The sequence below is a fragment of the Ranitomeya variabilis genome, chromosome 2 (genome assembly GCF_051348905.1).
Source record: "Ranitomeya variabilis isolate aRanVar5 chromosome 2, aRanVar5.hap1, whole genome shotgun sequence".
Taxonomy (NCBI): Eukaryota; Metazoa; Chordata; class Amphibia; order Anura; family Dendrobatidae; genus Ranitomeya; species Ranitomeya variabilis.
This window is the reverse complement of record NC_135233.1, coordinates 1,077,630,042-1,077,648,579: the sequence shown is the minus strand read 5'-3', so window position 1 is coordinate 1,077,648,579 and position 18,538 is coordinate 1,077,630,042. Positions and strand designations below refer to the sequence as shown.

General features: G+C 46.5%; 1 protein-coding gene across 1 annotated transcript in view; it reads right to left on the bottom strand.

Annotated features, from left to right (window-relative positions):
- The window catches only part of LOC143808705 (cytochrome P450 2K4-like), a 110,761-nt gene extending 109,365 nt beyond the window's left edge, over positions 1 to 1,396 (bottom strand). Inside the window, exon 1 of the mRNA XM_077291635.1 lies at positions 1,223 to 1,396. Coding sequence (XP_077147750.1) covers positions 1,223 to 1,396 — 174 coding nt within the window. The remainder of the gene's footprint in view (positions 1 to 1,222) is intronic.
- Between the last annotated feature and the right edge of the window lie 17,142 nt (positions 1,397 to 18,538).

Sequence of the window (18,538 nt, the reverse complement as noted above, 5' to 3'; positions counted from 1 at the left end):
GTGGAGCAGCATCTGATGTCAGGAAGGACCACGATGCACCCGGGTCGGCCGCAGCTTAAAGGTACAGTGCCAATTTACATTTGCCAGATGCATTAACAACACTGTAGGTGTATTTTTAAAACACCCCAGTGCTGCTATGCATTGGGTGTTCAGAAGCCTTGAACAAAATGTCCAGGGGCCCGATGAGGAGAAGCAAAAGAGAGGGGGGCCCAAGCGGACCGGGCTGCCCGCGTGTTCGGGCCCCCTTTTCTGCTTCTAATCACCAGGTGCCATACAGTAGTAAAGGCAGTAATGCCATGATGGCGGCCCTGACTGTCTGGAGCTTCCACAGAGAGAAATGTGGAACTGTGTCTAAATCTTCACATTTTGTAACTGAGAATCAGAAGCAAATGTGAACAAAGTGTCACATTTTTTATTAATTTATTTTGCTCTTTTATTTAGCGCCATTAATTTACATATCTCTTTAAATACATTTTTATTACTGTCTCCGTTAGGGCTCACAATTCAAATCAGTGAGTCCTTAGAGTGTGGGAGGAAACAAGAGCACCAAGTGGAAACTCATGCAAACACAGGGAGAAAATATCAACTCCATGCAGATGTTGTCCTTGATGCGATTTGAATCCCGGACTTTAGCGTTGCAAAGCTACAGTGCAAACCATTGAGCCACAATTGTTAAAAAATCATTCACATTTAAACAAGTTGTCCAAATTTGGGATAAAAGTCTGCAATATCTGAATGATGACAGCCTGAGGTGTGCGTGCTGTCTGGATTCTACGGTATTGCCTGTGTAACCAGGTGGTCAAGTGACCACGAGTATATGATTTGCACACTTGCCCTCAATTCTGACTAGACATGCTCGCAATAAAAGTGTGCAGAGCAAGGACGAGCACTTCTAGTCTTTATGTGACTGCATGTATGAAAATCACTCTAAGGCCGGGATCACACTTGTGAGTGTGATGCGAGAAACTCGAGCGAGTCTCCTGCCTCAATACCTGGCATAGATATACATGCAGCCGCACACTCCAGTGCCGGTGGCAGTGCCGGGTATTAATGCAAGAGACTCACACTCGCAAATATGACCCCGGCCTCATGGACATTATTGGAGAATCCTGACAGCGAGCACACTACCAGGAGGTGAGTTATTGTACTTAGTGTCCATCTGGATTAGTTACATCTTGTTGCAGTGGGATGTTTTTTTAATTAAAAAATGGCAAAGTTTTACCTGCATAAATGTGTTATGGGGTCTTCCTGTGTCCATCATGAGGACATTCCCAATGATCGGCAAAGGCTTTGGTCCAGGTGGAAAATTTTTGTAATTTCCTTGTTTTCGATTCTTAAAAGCTGTGGCCAAAAATAGGATGACAACCACTGAGAGGAGAACAACGACCAGGTCCATGGTCAACATGAGAGCTGTAAAATGTGAAGATACATGAAAGGCATTAGAAAACTATGAATAATGGGTTGTATGAATTACACATAATTACAGATAAAACAACACTTACCTAGAAATGAGTATTAGAAGATTAACACAAGAAAAACAAGTTATTAAGTTATTCTTATTGTCCTAGCAGCAACACAGAAATAAGGCAATCAACCCTTCTATTGCTAGGTTTTCATGTATATCATCTAAGAACACTTCAGTATTCATAATTAAAGGAATGCCAGTTAGATTCAAGAAATATTTATTGGATGTACTGAAAAGCCTGTGCAAAAAAAAGGCGATATAGCAAAAAAGGTTGATAATAAAGCAAAAAACTGAGAAACCAAAGACTGATTTATCTGAAGATTCAATTTTCAAGTTATACAAGTGCTTCTCACTAAATTAGAATATCATCTAAAAATTAATTTATTTCAGTTCTTCAATACAAAAAGTGAAACTCATATATTATATAGAGTCATTACAAACAAGCTGATCTATTTCAAGGGCTTAAAGGGAACCTGTCACCGCGTTTTTTTCCGTATGAGATAAAAATACTGTTAAATAGGGCCTGAGCTGTGCATTGCAATAGTGTATTTTGTGGACGTTACCAAAGTAGTCGTTTTCGCCTGTCAATCAGGCTGGTCTGGTCAGATGGGCGTGGTGTCTTCCCCCAGATCTTGCTTAGTTTTCCGTTGGTGGCGTAGTGGTGTGCGCATGCCCAAGGTCCCGAATCCACTGCACAGGAGTCAAAAGATCGCGATGTGCGCTATTTCATTGGTGATCGGTGGGGGCGGCCATCTTCCTTTGGCCGCGCGTGCGCAGAAGCGCCGCTCTGCTGGCCGCGGCTTCAGGAAAATGGTCGTGGGATGCCGCGCGTGCGCAGATGGAGATCGCGGCGGCCATTTTCCTGAAGCAGAGTTCGCATCAAAACCTTATCTTTTCTATAACTGTGAAAAATCAGAAGAGATGTAGCTTTCAACTAGATATGAGCAGAGTGGATAGAGTTGAATTTACTGAAGCTTGCAATTCATGCAAAATCAAATATTTTAATATTCGATTCATGATTTGAAAAAAATTCACAATTTTCTCAGCACCATTTCCCACATTACTGAAGCATCAGAAAGTGAGCAAACATATTTTGTGCTGCAGTGGGCCTCCCAATAATGCCCTGAAGCTATGACATCTAGCATCTTATCATACCTTGTACAGTGCTGGACAGTACCTGAGCCATCACAGATCAGAAGGTCACCATGGAACACAATGTACGGCAGAGTTATTTTCCATCTCCAGAGTCAATAGGTAAGTCTCTCTTCAGTAAACTGTAAGCTCTTTTGGTCAGTAGGGTCCTTACTCTCTATTGCCTGTAGAGCGTAACCTCTTATGGTCAGTAGGGTCCTTACTTTCTCTCGCTTCTGTTGAGTGTAAGTTGTTATTGTCAGTGGGGTCATTACTCTCTCCTACCTATAGAGTGTTGGCTCTTATGGTCAACATGGTCCCTTTTCTCTCTCTCCTGTAGAGAGTAAGCTCCTATGGTCAGCAGTCTTCTCTCTCCTCTCCTCCATGTGTATTTTATGACAAATTACAAGCATTTCAGCTTTAAAATATATGAGAATCTATTCACCGCAAATTAAATTTGTTGAAGTTGGCAAATTCAAATTTCAAAAGATTTACTCATCTCTAGTGTTGAGCATTCCGATACTGCAAGTATCGGGTATCGGCCGATACTTGCTGTATCGGAATTCCGATACCGAGATCCGATATTTTTGTGATATCGGGTATCGGTATCGAAACAACATTAATGTAAAAATGTGTAAAAGAGAGAATTAAAATAAAAAATATTGCTATACTCACCTCTCCGACGCAGCCTGCACCTTACCGAGGGAAGTGGCAGCGTTCTTTGTTTAAAATTCGCGCTTTTCTTTCCTTTACGTGAGTCCCGGCTTGTGATTGGTTGCGTGCCGCCCATGTGACCGGGACGCAACCAATCACAGCAAGCCGTGACATAATTTCAGGTCCTTCAGGATTTTAAAATTACGTTCCGGCGTTGTGATTGGTTGCGTCGCAGTCACATGGGCGACGCAACCAATCACAGCAAGCCGTGACGTAATTTCAGGTCCTTAAGGATTTTAAAATTACGTCCCGGCTTTGTGATTGGTTGCGTCGCAGTCACATGGGAGACGCAACCAATCACAAGCCGTGACGTCACGGGAGGCTGGACACGCGCGCATTTTAAAATGGGCGCGTGTCCAGCCTCCCGTGACGTCCCGGCTTGTGATTGGTTGCGCCGCGATCAACCAATCACAAGCCGGGAGGCTGGACACGCGCGCATTTTTAAATTTTAAAATGCGCGCGTGTCCAGCCTCCCGGCTTGTGATTGGTTGACCGCGGCGCAACCAATCACAAGCCGGGACGTCACGGGAGGCTGGACACGCGCCCATTTTAAAATTTTAAAATGCGCGCGTGTCCAGCCTCCCGGCTTGTGATTGGTTGACCGCGGCGCACAAAATGAGTGAGGATGAACTAAACCAAACAAGGGGAAACTGCCAATGTTGTCAAAACATCAATTATTGCATAATAAGTTTGGTCGAATTTGCAGGATGTGTCTCACATTCCCATGTATCACCTCTCAGCTGATGTATTATACAAGCCTCCCGGCTTGTGATTGGTTGACCGCGGCGCAACCAATCACAAGCCGGGACGTCACGGGAGGCTGGACACGCGCCCATTTTAAAAAGCGCGCGTGTCCAGCCTCCCGTGACGTCACGGCTTGTGATTGGTTAATGGTGGCCATGTTGCCGGGACGCGGACCAATCACAGCAAGCCGTGACGTAATTTCGTCACGGCTTGCTGTGATTGGTCCGCGTCCCGGCAACATGGCGCCGTGACCAATCATAAGCTGGGACGTCACTGGAGGCTGGACACGCGCGCTTTTTAAAAAGCGCGCGTGTCCAGCCTCCCGTGACGTCACGGCTTGTGATTGGTTAATGGCGGCCATGTTGCCGGGACGCGGACCAATCACAGCAAGCCGTGACGTAATTTCGTCACGGCTTGCTGTGATTGGTCCGCGTCCCGGCAACATGGCCGCCCTGACCAATCACAAGCCGGGACTTCACGTAACCAAGTAAAAGCGCGAATTTTAAACAAACAACGCTGCCGGTTCCCTCGCTGAGGTCCAGGCTGCGTCGGACAGGTGAGTATAGCGATATTTTTTATTTTAATTCTTTCTTTTACACATTTATATGGATCCCAGGGCCTGAAGGAGAGTTTCCTCTCCTTCAGACCCTGGGAACCATCAGGAATACCGTCCGATACTTGAGTCCCATTGACTTGTATTGGTATCGGGTATCGGTATCGGATTGGATCCGATACTTTGCCGGTATCGGCCGATACTTTCCGATACCGATACTTTCAAGTATCGGACGGTATCGCTCAACACTACTCATCTCTATTTTCAATATCTTGGCAAGTCAGGGCTTCCTGGGAGAATAGATTGAGGATTAGTCTTTTACCCATTACCCAAGAGAAAACTGAGCTGGAAGATAGACTATTAGGCCCAAAATGATGTGATGATTTTCACTTATGTCTCCTGTTGTGTATTTACTTTTTGGCTCCCTCTAGTGGCTACTAGTGATTTGACTCTGGGTTTGTCAGTCATTCCTTTTATGCACACCTGGGTCGTTAGGTCAGGGGTGTTGCTATATAAGCTCCCTGGACCTTCAGTTCAAGGCCTGGCAACGTTGATATCAGAGCTAATCTGTAGTGCTCTTGTCTACTGATCCTGGTTCCTGCTTGATTCAGCTAAGTCTGCTTTCTTGCTTTTTGCTATTTGTTTTGTTTGCATTTTTGTCCAGCTTGTATATAATCTGTTTCCTGACCTTGCTGGAAGCTCTAGGGTGGCTGGTGTTCTCCCCCCGGGCCGTTAGACGGTTCGGGGGTTCTTGAATCTCCAGCGTGGATTTTTGATAGGGTTTTTGTTGACCATATAAGTTATCTTACTATATTCTGCTATTAGTAAGTGGGCCTCTCTGTGCTAAACCTAGTTCATCTCTGTGTTTGTCATTTCCTCTTACCTCACCGTTATTATTTGTGGGGGGCTTGTATCCTACTTTTGGGGTCCTTTCTCTGGAGGCAAGAGAGGTCTTTGTTTTCCTCTTCTAGGGGTAGTTAGCTCTCCGGCTGGCGCGAGACATCTAGCGACCAACGTAGGCATGTTCCCCGGCTACTTCTAGGGTTGGCGTTAGGAGTAGATATATGGTCAACCCAGTTACCACTGCCCTATGAGCTGGATTTTTGTACTTTGCAGACTTGCTGATATCTCTGAGACCCTCGCCATTTGGGGTCATAACAGTTTGCCAGGCCTGTACTAAATGTTAAATGCATTGCAGAAGTGGGATTATAAGAAAGAAAGTTCTGAGTTTTTTTTTTCTCTCTCTCATTTTTTTTTTTCTTTTCCCCTTTACCTTTGAGTGGCTTGTGATTGCTGCAGACATGAATGTCCAGACCTTGATTACAAGTGTGGACCAGCTTGCTGCTCGTGTGCAGGGCATACAAGATTATGTTACCAGAAATCCTATGTCAGAACCTAAGATACCGATTCCTGAACTGTTTTCCGGAGACCGATTTAAGTTTAGAAATTTCAGGAATAATTGTAAATTGTTTTTGTCCCTGAGACCCTGTTCCTCTGGAGACTCCGCTCAGCAATTGAAAATTGTTATTTCTTTTTTACGGGGCGACCCTCAGGATTGGGCTTTCTCGCTGGCGCCAGGAGATCCGGCATTGGCTGATATTGATGCGTTTTTTCTGGCGCTCGGTTTGCTTTATGAGGAACCCAATCTTGAGATTCAGGCAGAAAAAGCCTTGCTGGCTATGTCTCAGGGCCAGGACGAGGCTGAGGTGTATTGCCAAAAATTTCGGAAATGGTCCGTGCTGACCCAGTGGAACGAGTGTGCATTGGCTGCAAATTTTAGAAATGGCCTTTCTGAAGCCATTAAGAATGTGATGGTGGGTTTTCCCATTCCCACAGGTCTGAATGATTCCATGGCCCTGGCGATTCAAATTGACCGGCGGTTGCGGGAGCGCAAAACCGCAAATTCCCTCATGGTGTTATCTGAACAGGCACCTGATTTAATGCAATGTGATAGAATCCTGACTAGAAATGAGCGGAAAATTCATAGACGCCAGAATGGCTTGTGTTACTACTGTGGTGATTCTGCGCATGTTATCTCAGCATGCTCTAAGCGTCTTACTAAGGTTGTTAGTCCTGTCGCCATTGGTAATTTGCAACCTAAGTTCATTCTATCTGTAACTTTGATTTGCTCACTGTCATCGTATCCTGTCGTGGCGTTTGTAGATTCAGGTGCTGCCCTGAGTCTTATGGATCTGTCATTTGCCAAGCGTTGCGGTTTTGTTCTTGAGCCATTAGAAAATCCTATCCCTCTTAAGGGTATTGACGCTACGCCATTGGCAGAAAATAAGCCGCAGTTTTGGACACAGGTTACCATGTGCATGACTCCTGAACATCGGGAGGTGATACGTTTTCTTGTTCTGCATAAGATGCATGATTTGGTTGTTTTGGGGTTGCCATGGTTACAGACCCATAATCCAGTCTTGGACTGGAAGGCAATGTCAGTGTCAAGTTGGGGCTGTCATGGAATTCATGGAGATTCCCTGCCCGTGTCTATTGCTACTTCTACGCCTTCGGAAGTTCCGGCGTATTTGTCTGATTATCAGGATGTCTTCAGCGAGTCTAGGTCAAGTGCATTGCCTCCTCATAGGGAATGTGACTGTGCAATAGACTTGATTCCAGGCAGTAAGTTTCCTAAGGGAAGACTGTTTAATCTGTCGGTACCTGAACATACCGCGATGCGTTCATATATCAAGGAGTCTCTGGAGAAGGGGCATATCCGTCCTTCTTCTTCCCCTCTTGGTGCGGGATTCTTTTTTGTGGCTAAAAAGGACGGATCTTTGAGGCCTTGTATTGACTATCGGCTTTTGAATAAGATCACTGTCAAATTTCAGTATCCTTTGCCGTTGTTGTCAGACTTGTTTGCCCGGATTAAAGGTGCCAAGTGGTTCACCAAGATAGACCTTCGTGGTGCGTACAACCTTGTGCGCATTAAGCAAGGAGATGAATGGAAAACCGCATTCAATACGCCCGAAGGTCATTTTGAGTACTTGGTGATGCCATTTGGGCTCTCTAATGCACCTTCAGTTTTTCAGTCCTTTATGCATGACATTTTCCGGAAGTATCTGGATAAATTTTTGATCGTTTATCTGGATGATATTCTGTTTTTTTCTGATGATTGGGACTCGCATGTGGAACAGGTCAGGATGGTTTTCAAGATTTTGCGTGAAAATTCTTTGTTTGTTAAAGGCTCAAAGTGTCTCTTTGGTGTACAGAAGGTTCCCTTTTTAGGGTTCATTTTTTCCCCTTCTGCTGTGGAGATGGACCCAGTCAAGGTTCGAGCTATTCATGATTGGACTCAACCCTCGTCAGTTAGGAGTCTTCAGAAGTTCTTGGGTTTTGCTAACTTCTACCGTCGTTTTATCGCTAATTTTTCTAGCGTTGTTAAACCGTTGACGGATATGACCAAGAAAGGCTCTGATGTGGCTAACTGGGCTCCTGCTGCCGTGGAGGCTTTCCAGGAGTTGAAGCGCCGGTTTACTTCAGCGCCTGTTTTGTGCCAGCCTGATGTCTCACTTCCCTTTCAGGTTGAAGTGGATGCTTCGGAGATTGGGGCAGGGGCCGTTTTGTCGCAGAGAGGCCCTGGTTGCTCTACTATGAGACCTTGTGCCTTTTTCTCTAGGAAGTTTTCGCCGGCAGAGCGAAATTATGATGTGGGCAATCGGGAGTTGTTGGCCATGAAGTGGGCATTTGAGGAGTGGCGTCATTGGCTCGAGGGTGCTAAGCATCGTGTGGTGGTCTTGACTGATCACAAAAATCTGATGTACCTCGAGTCTGCTAAACGCCTGAATCCTAGACAGGCCCGCTGGTCATTGTTTTTCTCCCGTTTTGACTTTGTGGTTTCGTATTTACCAGGTTCTAAGAATGTGAAGGCCGATGCTCTGTCTAGGAGCTTTGTGCCTGATGCTCCTGGAGTCGCTGAACCTGTGGGTATTCTTAAGGAAGGAGTTATCCTGTCAGCTATTTCTCCAGATCTGCGACGTGTGTTGCTGAGATTTCAGGCTGGTAGGCCTGACTCTTGTCCACCTGACAGATTGTTTGTGCCTGCTAAATGGACCAGCAGAGTCATTTCCGAGGTTCATTCCTCAGTGTTGGCAGGGCACCCGGGAATTTTTGGCACCAGAGATCTGGTGGCCAGGTCCTTTTGGTGGCCTTCCTTGTCAAGAGATGTGCGGTCATTTGTGCAGTCCTGTGGTACTTGTGCTCGAGCTAAGCCTTGCTGATCTCGTGCCAGCGGGTTGCTCTTGCCCTTGCCTGTCCCGAAGAGACCTTGGACACACATCTCTATGGATTTCATTTCGGATCTTCCGGTGTCTCAGGGCATGTCTGTCATCTGGGTGATATGTGATCATTTCTCCAAGATGGTCCATCTGGTTCCTTTGCCCAAACTGCCTTCCTCTTCTGATCTGGTTCCTGTGTTCTTCCAGAACGTGGTTCGTTTGCACGGCATTCCTGAGAATATTGTGTCGGACAGAGGATCCCAGTTTGTTTCCAGGTTCTGGCGATCCTTTTGTGGTAGGATGGGCATAGATTTGTCGTTTTCGTCCGCTTTTCATCCACAGACTAACGGACAAACGGAACGAACTAATCAGACTCTGGAGGCGTATTTGAGGTGTTTTGTCTCTTCTGATCAGGATGATTGGGTGACCTTCTTGCCGTTGGCTGAATTTGCCCTTAATAATCGGGCTAGTTCTGCCACCTTGGTTTCGCCATTTTTCTGCAACTCTGGTTTCCACCCTCGTTTTTCCTCGGGACATGTGGAGCCTTCTGACTGTCCTGGGGTGGATTCTGTGGTGGATAGGTTGCAGCGGATCTGGAATCATGTGGTGGACAACTTGAAGTTGTCACAGGAGAAGGCTCAGCGTTTTGCCAACCGCCGCCGCGGTGTGGGTCCCCGACTTCGTGTTGGGGATTTGGTATGGCTGTCTTCTCGATTTGTTCCTATGAAGGTCTCCTCTCCCAAATTTAAGCTTCGATTCATTGGTCCTTACAAGATATTGGAGATCCTTAATCCTGTATCCTTTCGCCTGGATCTTCCGGTGTCGTTTGCCATTCACAACGTATTTCATAGGTCCTTGTTGCGGCGGTACGTTGTGCCTGTGGTTCCTTCTGCTGAGCCTCCTGCTCCGGTGTTGGTTGAGGGCGAGTTGGAGTACGTGGTGGAGAAGATCTTAGATTCTCGTCTCTCCAGGCGGAGGCTTCAGTACCTGGTCAAGTGGAAGGGCTATGGTCAGGAGGATAATTCCTGGGTGGTCGCATCTGATGTGCATGCGGCCGATTTAGTTCGTGCCTTTCACGCCGCTCATCCTGATCGCCCTGGTGGTCTTGGTGAGGGTTTGGTGACCCCTCACTAAGGGGGGGGTACTGTTGTGTATTTACTTTTTGGCTCCCTCTAGTGGCTACTAGTGATTTGACTCTGGGTTTGTCAGTCATTCCTTTTATGCTCACCTGGGTCGTTAGGTCAGGGGTGTTGCTATATAAGCTCCCTGGACCTTCTTTTCAAGGCCTGGCAACGTTGATATCAGAGCTAATCTGTAGTGCTCTTGTCTACTGATCCTGGCTCCTGCTTGATTCAGCTAAGTCTGCTTTCTTGCTTTTTGCTATTTGTTTTGTTTGCATTTTTGTCCAGCTTGTATATAATCTGTTTCCTGACCTTGCTGGAAGCTCTAGGGTGGCTGGTGTTCTCCCCCCGGGCCGTTAGACGGTTCGGGGGTTTTTGAATCTCCAGCATGGATTTTTGATAGGGTTTTTGTTGACCATATAAGTTATCTTACTATATTCTGCTATTAGTAAGTGGGTCTTTCTGTGCTAAACCTAGTTCATCTCTGTGTTTGTCATTTCCTCTTACCTCACCGTTATTATTTGTGGGGGGCTTGTATCCTACTTTTGGGGTCCTTTCTCTGGAGGCAAGAGAGGTCTTTGTTTTCCTCTTCTAGGGGTAGTTAGCTCTCCGGCTGGCGCGAGACATCTAGCGACCAACGTAGGCATGTTCCCCGGCTACTTCTAGGGTTGGCGTTAGGAGTAGATATATGGTCAACCCAGTTACCACTGCCCTATGAGCTGGATTTTTGTACTTTGCAGACTTGCTGATATCTCTGAGACCCTCGCCATTGGGGTCATAACAGTCTCCTCCCTCCTGATCTTCATCAGGAGCATTAATATTAGTGGGAAAGGCCAGGAAAACATCTCAATGAATTAAAAAAGCACCCATGAGGTCTGTTGTGATGAATACCAAAGCATTCAAGACTAACTTCCAAAGAAACAGCTAATGGTGCTGGAACTCAGATAGGCAACAGAAGGTCCACATGAAAAAAAAATTGCAAGGCCGCAAGCCTGCCGTAGTTACCGAAAACCCACAGTCCTACAGGGGGAGCTTGTCCTATTGGCACTACGGAACCAGCCTTGATTGCCAGATCCCGCAGCCCACATAGGAAGCACCTAAACTGCAGGCACCATAGAGTAGGCTAACCCGACCGCAACCCGACAGGACAATGTATTGGAGGCAAAGTGACCGTGACACTACCCGGAAACATCTGGTGTGTGGGAACCAGGCTGGGCAGGAGGGAGTACCCGTGCCAAATACACTGCCGAGAACCAGCTGACGGTACTGGAACCCGGATGGGTAGCAGAAGGTACAAGAGCCAATGGAACTACCGAGTACCAGCTGATGGTACTGGAACCAGGTTAATAGGCAGGAGGTAACCATGCCAGAAAGCACTACCAAGGACCACCAGACGTTGGTGGAACTCGGATACCGAGAAGGAGGCACCTAAGCCAAATCTCAGCCTGGAACCAGCTGACGGTACTGGAACCCAGGGGCACCTATTCAAGATTGACTTCCAAAGAACCAGCCAATGGTGTTGGAACTCAGATAGGTAGCAGAAGGTCCACATGAAAAAAAAATTGCAAGGCCGCCAGCCGGCTGGAGTTTCCAAAAACCCACAGTCCTACAGGGGGAGCTTGTACTATTGGCACTACAGAACCAGCCTTGTTTGCCAGATCCCGCAGCCCACATAGGAAGCACCTAAACTGCAGGCACCATAGAGTCGGCTAACCCGACTGCAATCCGACAGGACAATTGTTGTGATCCTAGTGGTAGAGGATTGCAGAAGTTCCAGCTAAGTCCGCAAACACAAAATCAGCTCATAGGGAGGTGGTAACTTGGCTGACCGTATATCTAATCCTACCACAACAACTAACAGTAGCCGGGGAACGTACCTATGTTGATTCTAGACGTCTCGCACCAGCTGGAGAACTAACTAACCCTTTCAGAGAAAATAAGACCTCACTTGCCTCAAGAGAAGGGACCCCAAAGTTATGATACAAGCCCCCAACAAATAATAACGGTGAGGTAAGAAGAAAAGACAAACATAAGTATGAACTAGATTTAGCAAAGTGAGGCCCACTAATTAATAGCAGAAAATAGAAAGAGGACTTATGCGGTCAGCAAAAACCCTACAAAAATATCCACGCTGAATATCCAAGAACCCCCGCACCGACTAATGGTGTGGGGGGAGAATATCAGCCCCCTAGAGCTTCCAGCTAAAATCAGAAATCACATTGTAACAAGCTGGAACAAAATAGCAGTAATGCGAATAAACAAAAACAGGAAAGCAGGACTTAGCTTATCTTGCAAAAAGCAGGAGACCAGGAGACAGGAGCCAAAAGACATAGACTGACAACATCGATTCCAGGCATTAGACTGAGTTTCCAGGAAGTCTAAATAGGAACACCCAAGGCCTAACGAACCAGGTGGGAACCAACCTGGAGAAAGGCAATCCAAGTGTCATACCGCTAGTGATCACAAGAGGGAGCCAAGAAATACAATTCACAACAGTACCCCCCCTTTAAGGAGGGGTCACCAAACCCTCACCATGACCACCAGGGCGATCAGGATGAGCCGCGTGAAAAGCACGAACCAAATCGGCCGCATGCACATCAGAGGCGACCACCCAGGAATTATCCTCCTGACCATAGCCCTTCCATTTGACCAGATACTGAAGCCTCCGTCTAGAGAGACGAGAATCCAATATCTTCTCCACCACGTACTCCAACTCGCCCTCAACCAAGACCGGAGCAGGAGGGTCAACAGCAGGAACCACAGGCACAACGTACCGCCGCAACAAAGACCTATGGAACACATTGTGAATGGCAAACGACACCGGAAGATCCAAACGAAAAGAAACCGGATTAAGGATTTCCAAAATTTTATAAGGACCAATAAAGCGAGGCTTAAACTTAGGAGAGGAAACCTTAAGAGGGACATACCGAGAAGACAACCAAACCAAATCCCCAACACAAAGTCGGGGACCCACACCGCGGCGGCGGTTGGCAAAACGCTGAGCCTTCTCCTGTGACAATTTCAAGTTGTCCACCACATGATTCCAAATCCGCTGCAATCTATCCACCACGGAATCCACCCCAGGACAGTCAGAAGATTCAACATGACCTGAGGAAAAACGAGGATGAAAACCAGAGTTGCAGAAAAATGGTGAAACCAAAGTAGCGGAACTATCCCGATTATTGAGGGCAAACTCAGCCAACGGCAAGAAGGTCACCCAATCATCCTGATCCGCAGAAACAAAACATCTCAAATAAGCCTCCAGCGTCTGATTAGTTCGCTCCGTTTGGCCATTAGTCTGAGGATGAAAGGCAGATGAGAACGACAGATCAATGCCCATCTTAGCACAAAAAGATCGCCAGAACCTGGACACAAACTGGGATCCTCTGTCAGACACGATATTCTCAGGAATGCCATGCAAACGAACCACATTCTGAAAGAACAAAGGAACCAGATCGGAAGAGGAAGGCAACTTAGGCAAGGGCACCAAATGGACCATTTTGGAAAAGCGATCACACACCACCCAGATGACAGACATACCTTGAGACACCGGAAGATCTGAAATGAAATCCATGGAAATGTGTGTCCAAGGCCTCTTCGGGACTGGCAAGGGCAAAAGCAACCCGCTGGCACGAGAACAGCAAGGCTTAGCCCGAGCACAAATCCCACAGGACTGCACAAAAGAACGCACATCCCGCGACAAGGAAGGCCACCAAAAGGACCTAGCTACCAAATCTCTGGTACCAAAAATCCCAGGATGCCCTGCCAACACCGAGGAATGAACCTCAGAGATAGCTCTGCTGGTCCATTTATCAGGAACAAACAGTCTATCAGGTGGACAAGAGTCAGGTCTACCAGCCTAAAATCTCTGCAACACACGTCGCAAATCAGGAGAAATGGCCGTCAAAATTACTCCCTCTTTAAGAATACCAGCTGGCTCTGAGACTCCCGGAGAGTCAGGCACAAAACTCCTAGAAAGAGCATCCGCCTTAACATTCTTCGAACCAGGCAGGTATGAGACCACAAAGTCAAAACGGGAGAAAAACAACGACCAACGAGCCTGTCTAGGATTCAGGCGCTTAGCAGACTCGAGATACATCAAATTTTTGTGATCAGTCAAGACCACCACACGATGCTTAGCTCCCTCGAGCCAATGACGCCACTCCTTAAATGCCCACTTCATGGCCAACAACTCCCGATTGCCCACATCATAGTTCCGCTCCGCAGGCAAAAATTTCCTAGAGAAAAAAGCACAAGGTCTCATCACAGAGCAACCAGGGCCTTTCTGCGACAAAACAGCCCCTGCACCGATCTCAGAAGCGTCCACTTCAACCTGAAAGGGAAGTGAGACATCAGGCTGGCACAAAACAGGCGCCGAAGTAAACCAGCGCTTCAGCTCCCGGAAAGCCTCTACGGCTGCCGGAGCCCAATTAGCCACATCAGAACCTTTTTTGGACATATCCGTCAAAGGTTTAACAACGCTAGAGAAATTAGCAATAAAACGACGGTAGAAATTAGCAAAACCCAAGAACTTCTGAAGACTCTTAACAGACGTGGGTTGAGTCCAATCATGAATAGCTCGGACCTTGACTGGGTCCATCTCCACTGTAGAAGGGGAGAAAATGAAACCCAGAAAGGAAACCTTCTGCACTCCAAAGAGACACTGTGAGCCCTTCACAAACAAAGCATTATCACGCAAAACCTGAAACACCATCCTGACTTGCTTTACATGAGAATCCCAATCATCAGAAAAAAACAGAATATCATCCAGATAAACAATCATAAATTTATCTAGATACTTCCGGAAGATGTCATGCATAAAAGACTGAAACACTGAAGGAGCATTAGAGAGCCCAAAAGGCATCACCAAGTACTCAAAATGACCTTCGGGCGTATTGAACGCAGTTTTCCATTCATCTCCCTGCTTAATGCGCACAAGGTTGTACGCACCACGAAGATCTATCTTGGTGAACCACTTGGCACCCTTAATCCGAGCAAACAAGTCCGACAACAGTGGCAAAGGATACTGAAATTTGACCGTGATTTTATTCAGAAGCCGATAGTCTATACAAGGTCTCAAAGACCCGTCTTTTTTGGCCACAAAAAAAGAATCCCGCACCAAGAGGGGAAGAGGATGGACGAATATGTCCCTTCTCTAAAGACTCCTTTATATAAGAACGCATTGCGACATGTTCAGGTACAGATAGATTAAATAAACGTCCCTTAGGAAATTTACTACCAGGAATCAAATCTATAGCGCAGTCACAGTCCCTATGAGGAGGAAGGACACTGGACCTGGACTCACTAAATACATCCTGATAGTCCAACAAATACTCCGGAACTTCAGAAGGAGTAGAAGAAGCAATAGACACCGACGGGGAATCGCAATGAATTCCCTGACAACCCCAACTTGACACAGACATTGCCTTCCAATCCAAGACTGGATTATGGGTCTGTAACCATGGCAGACCTAAAACGACCAAATCATGCATTTTATGCAGAACAAGAAAACGAATCACCTCCCGATGTTCAGGAGTCATGCACATGGTCACTTGTGTCCAATACTGCGGTTTATTCTCCGCCAATGGCGTAGCATCAATTCCTCTAAGAGGGATGGAATGTTTTAAAGGCTCCAGGACAAAACCACAGCGCTTGGCAAACGACAAGTCCATAAGACTCAGGGCAGCACCTGAATCCACAAGTGCCATAGCCGGGTAGGAAGACAATGAGCAAATTAGAGTTACAGACAAAATAAACTTAGGATTCAAATTACCAATGGTGACAGGACTAACCATCTTTGTTAGGCGTTTAGAGCATGCTGAGATAACATGTGTAGAATCACCACAGTAAAAACACAACCCATTCTGACGTCTATGATTTCGTCGTTCAGCTCTAGTCTGAATTCTGTCACATAACATTGAGTCAGGTGTCTGTACAGACAGCACTGCCAGAGGATTAGCAGATTTGCGCTCCCGCAAACGCCGATCTATCTGAATGGCCAGAGCCATAGAATCACTCAGACTTGTAGGAATGGTAAAACCCACCATCACATTCTTAATGGCTTCAGAAAGGCCATTTCTGAAATTTGCGGCCAGAGCACACTCATTCCATTGAGTGAGCACGGACCATTTCCGAAATTTTTGGCAATACACTTCAGCCTCATCCTGGCCCTGAGAGATAGCCAGCAACGCTTTTTCTGCCTGAATTTCAAGATTGGGCTCCTCATAAAGTAAACCGAGCGCCAGAAAAAACGCATCAATATTTGCCAATGCCGGATCTCCTGGCGCCAATGCAAAAGCCCAATCCTGAGGGTCGCCACGCAAGAAAGAGATAACAATTTTAACTTGCTGAGCTGAGTCTCCAGACGAACGCGGTCTCAAAGATAGAAACAATTTACAATTATTCCTAAAATTCCTAAATTTAAATCGATCACCAAAGAAAAGCTCAGGAATAGGTATCTTAGGCTCTGACATAGGACTGCTAGTAAAAAAATCCTGAATGCCCTGCACTCGTGCAGCAAGCTGATCCACACTAGTAATCAGAGTCTGAACATTCATGTCTGCAGCAGAGCTTCAAGCCACTCAGAGAAAAAGGGGAAGAAGAAAAAAAAAAAAAAAAACTCAGAACTTCTTTTCTTTTAATCCCGCTTCTGCAATGCATTAATGGCCTGGAATACTGTTGTGATCCTAGTGGTAGAGGATCGCAGAAGTTCCAGCTAAGTCCGCAAACACAAAATCAGCTCATAGGGAGGTGGTAACTTGGCCGACCGTATATCTAATCCTACCACAACAACTAACAGTAGCCGGGGAACGTACCTACGTTGATTCTAGACGTCTCGCACCAGCCGGAGAACTAACTAACCCTTTCAGAGAAAATAAGACCTCACTTGCCTCAAGAGAAGGGACCCCAAAGTTATGATACAAGCCCCCAACAAATAATAACGGTGAGGTAAGAAGAAAAGACAAACATAAGTATGAACTAGATTTAGCAAAGTGAGGCCCACTAATTAATAGCAGAAAATAGAAAGAGGACTTATGCGGTCAGCAAAAACCCTACAAAAATATCCACGCTGAATATCCAAGAACCCCCGCACCGACTAACGGTGTGGGGGGAGAATATCAGCCCCCTAGAGCTTCCAGCTAAAATCAGAAATCACATTGTAACAAGCTGGAACAAAATAGCAGTAATGCGAATAAACAAAAACAGGAAAGCAGGACTTAGCTTATCTTGCAAAAAGCAGGAGACCAGGAGACAGGAGCCAAAAGACATAGACTGACAACATCGATTCCAGGCACTAGACTGAGTTTCCAGGAAGTCTAAATAGGAACACCCAAGGCCTAACGAACCGGGTGGGAACCAACCTGGAGAAAGGCAATCCAAGTGTCATACCGCTAGTGATCACAAGAGGGAGCCAAGAAATACAATTCACAACAGACAATGTATTGGAGGCAAAGTGACGTTGACACTACTCAGAAACAGCTGGCGTGCTGGAACCAGGCTGGGCAGGAGGGAGTACCCGTGCCAAAGACACTTCTGAGCAGCAACTGGCGGTGCTGGAGCCCAGGGATTACAGGAGAAACCCAGTGTAGGCAGAGGCCTAATTTGAGCAAGCTTCATATCTGTTGTAGTGTGAGTGTGGACAGAGCAGGAGAAATTGCCGGATACACAGCAGGGGATCAGCTGACGTTACTGAACCCCAATAACACAGGAGCAAATGTTGACTGTGCAGAGGGCACTTCTGAGCAGCAACTGGTGGTGTTGGAGCTCAGTTTCAATGCTATAAACAAAATGTAGCCAGAGGCCTAATTGGAGCAAGTTTAATATCTGTAGTAGTGTGAGTGTGGACGGAGCAGGAGAAATTACCGGATACACAGCAGGGGATCAGCTGACGTTACTGAACCCCAATAACACGGCAGCAAGTGTTGACTGTGCAGACGGCACTTCTGAGCAGCAACTGGCGGTGTTGAAGCCCAGGGTCAATGCTAAAAACAGAGTGTAGCCAGGGCCTAATTGGAGCAAGTTTAATATCTGTAGTAGTGTGAGTGTGGAGGAAGCAGGAAAAATTGCCGGATACACAGCAGCGGATCAGCTGAAGTTACTGAACTGCAATAACACAGGAGCAAGTGTTGACTGTGCAGACGGCACTTCTGAGCAGCAACTGGCGGTGTTGGAGCTCAGTTTCAATGCTATAAACAGAGTGTAGCCAGAGGCCTAATTGGAGCAAGTTTAATATCTGTAGTAGTGTGAGTGTGGATGGAGCAGGAGAAATTACCGGATACACAGCAGGGGATCAGCTGACGTTACTGAACTCCAATAACACTGAGTCATGTGTTGACTGTGCAGACGGCACTTCTGAGCAGCAACTGGCGGTGTTGGAGCCCAGGGATTCCAGTTGAGGTGGTAGAAACATGAACACAACAGGAGACCAGGATACTGTTGCCAACCAATTATTTATTCTGGAAGAGGAGTGGCAAAATCATGCGAGATCTGGACCTTTTTCATTTTCAGAAAAGTAAGCTGGTCAACGTTATCGTAGGATAGTCGCATGCGACAGTCTGTTAGTACACCACCTGCGGCACTAAAGACACATTCC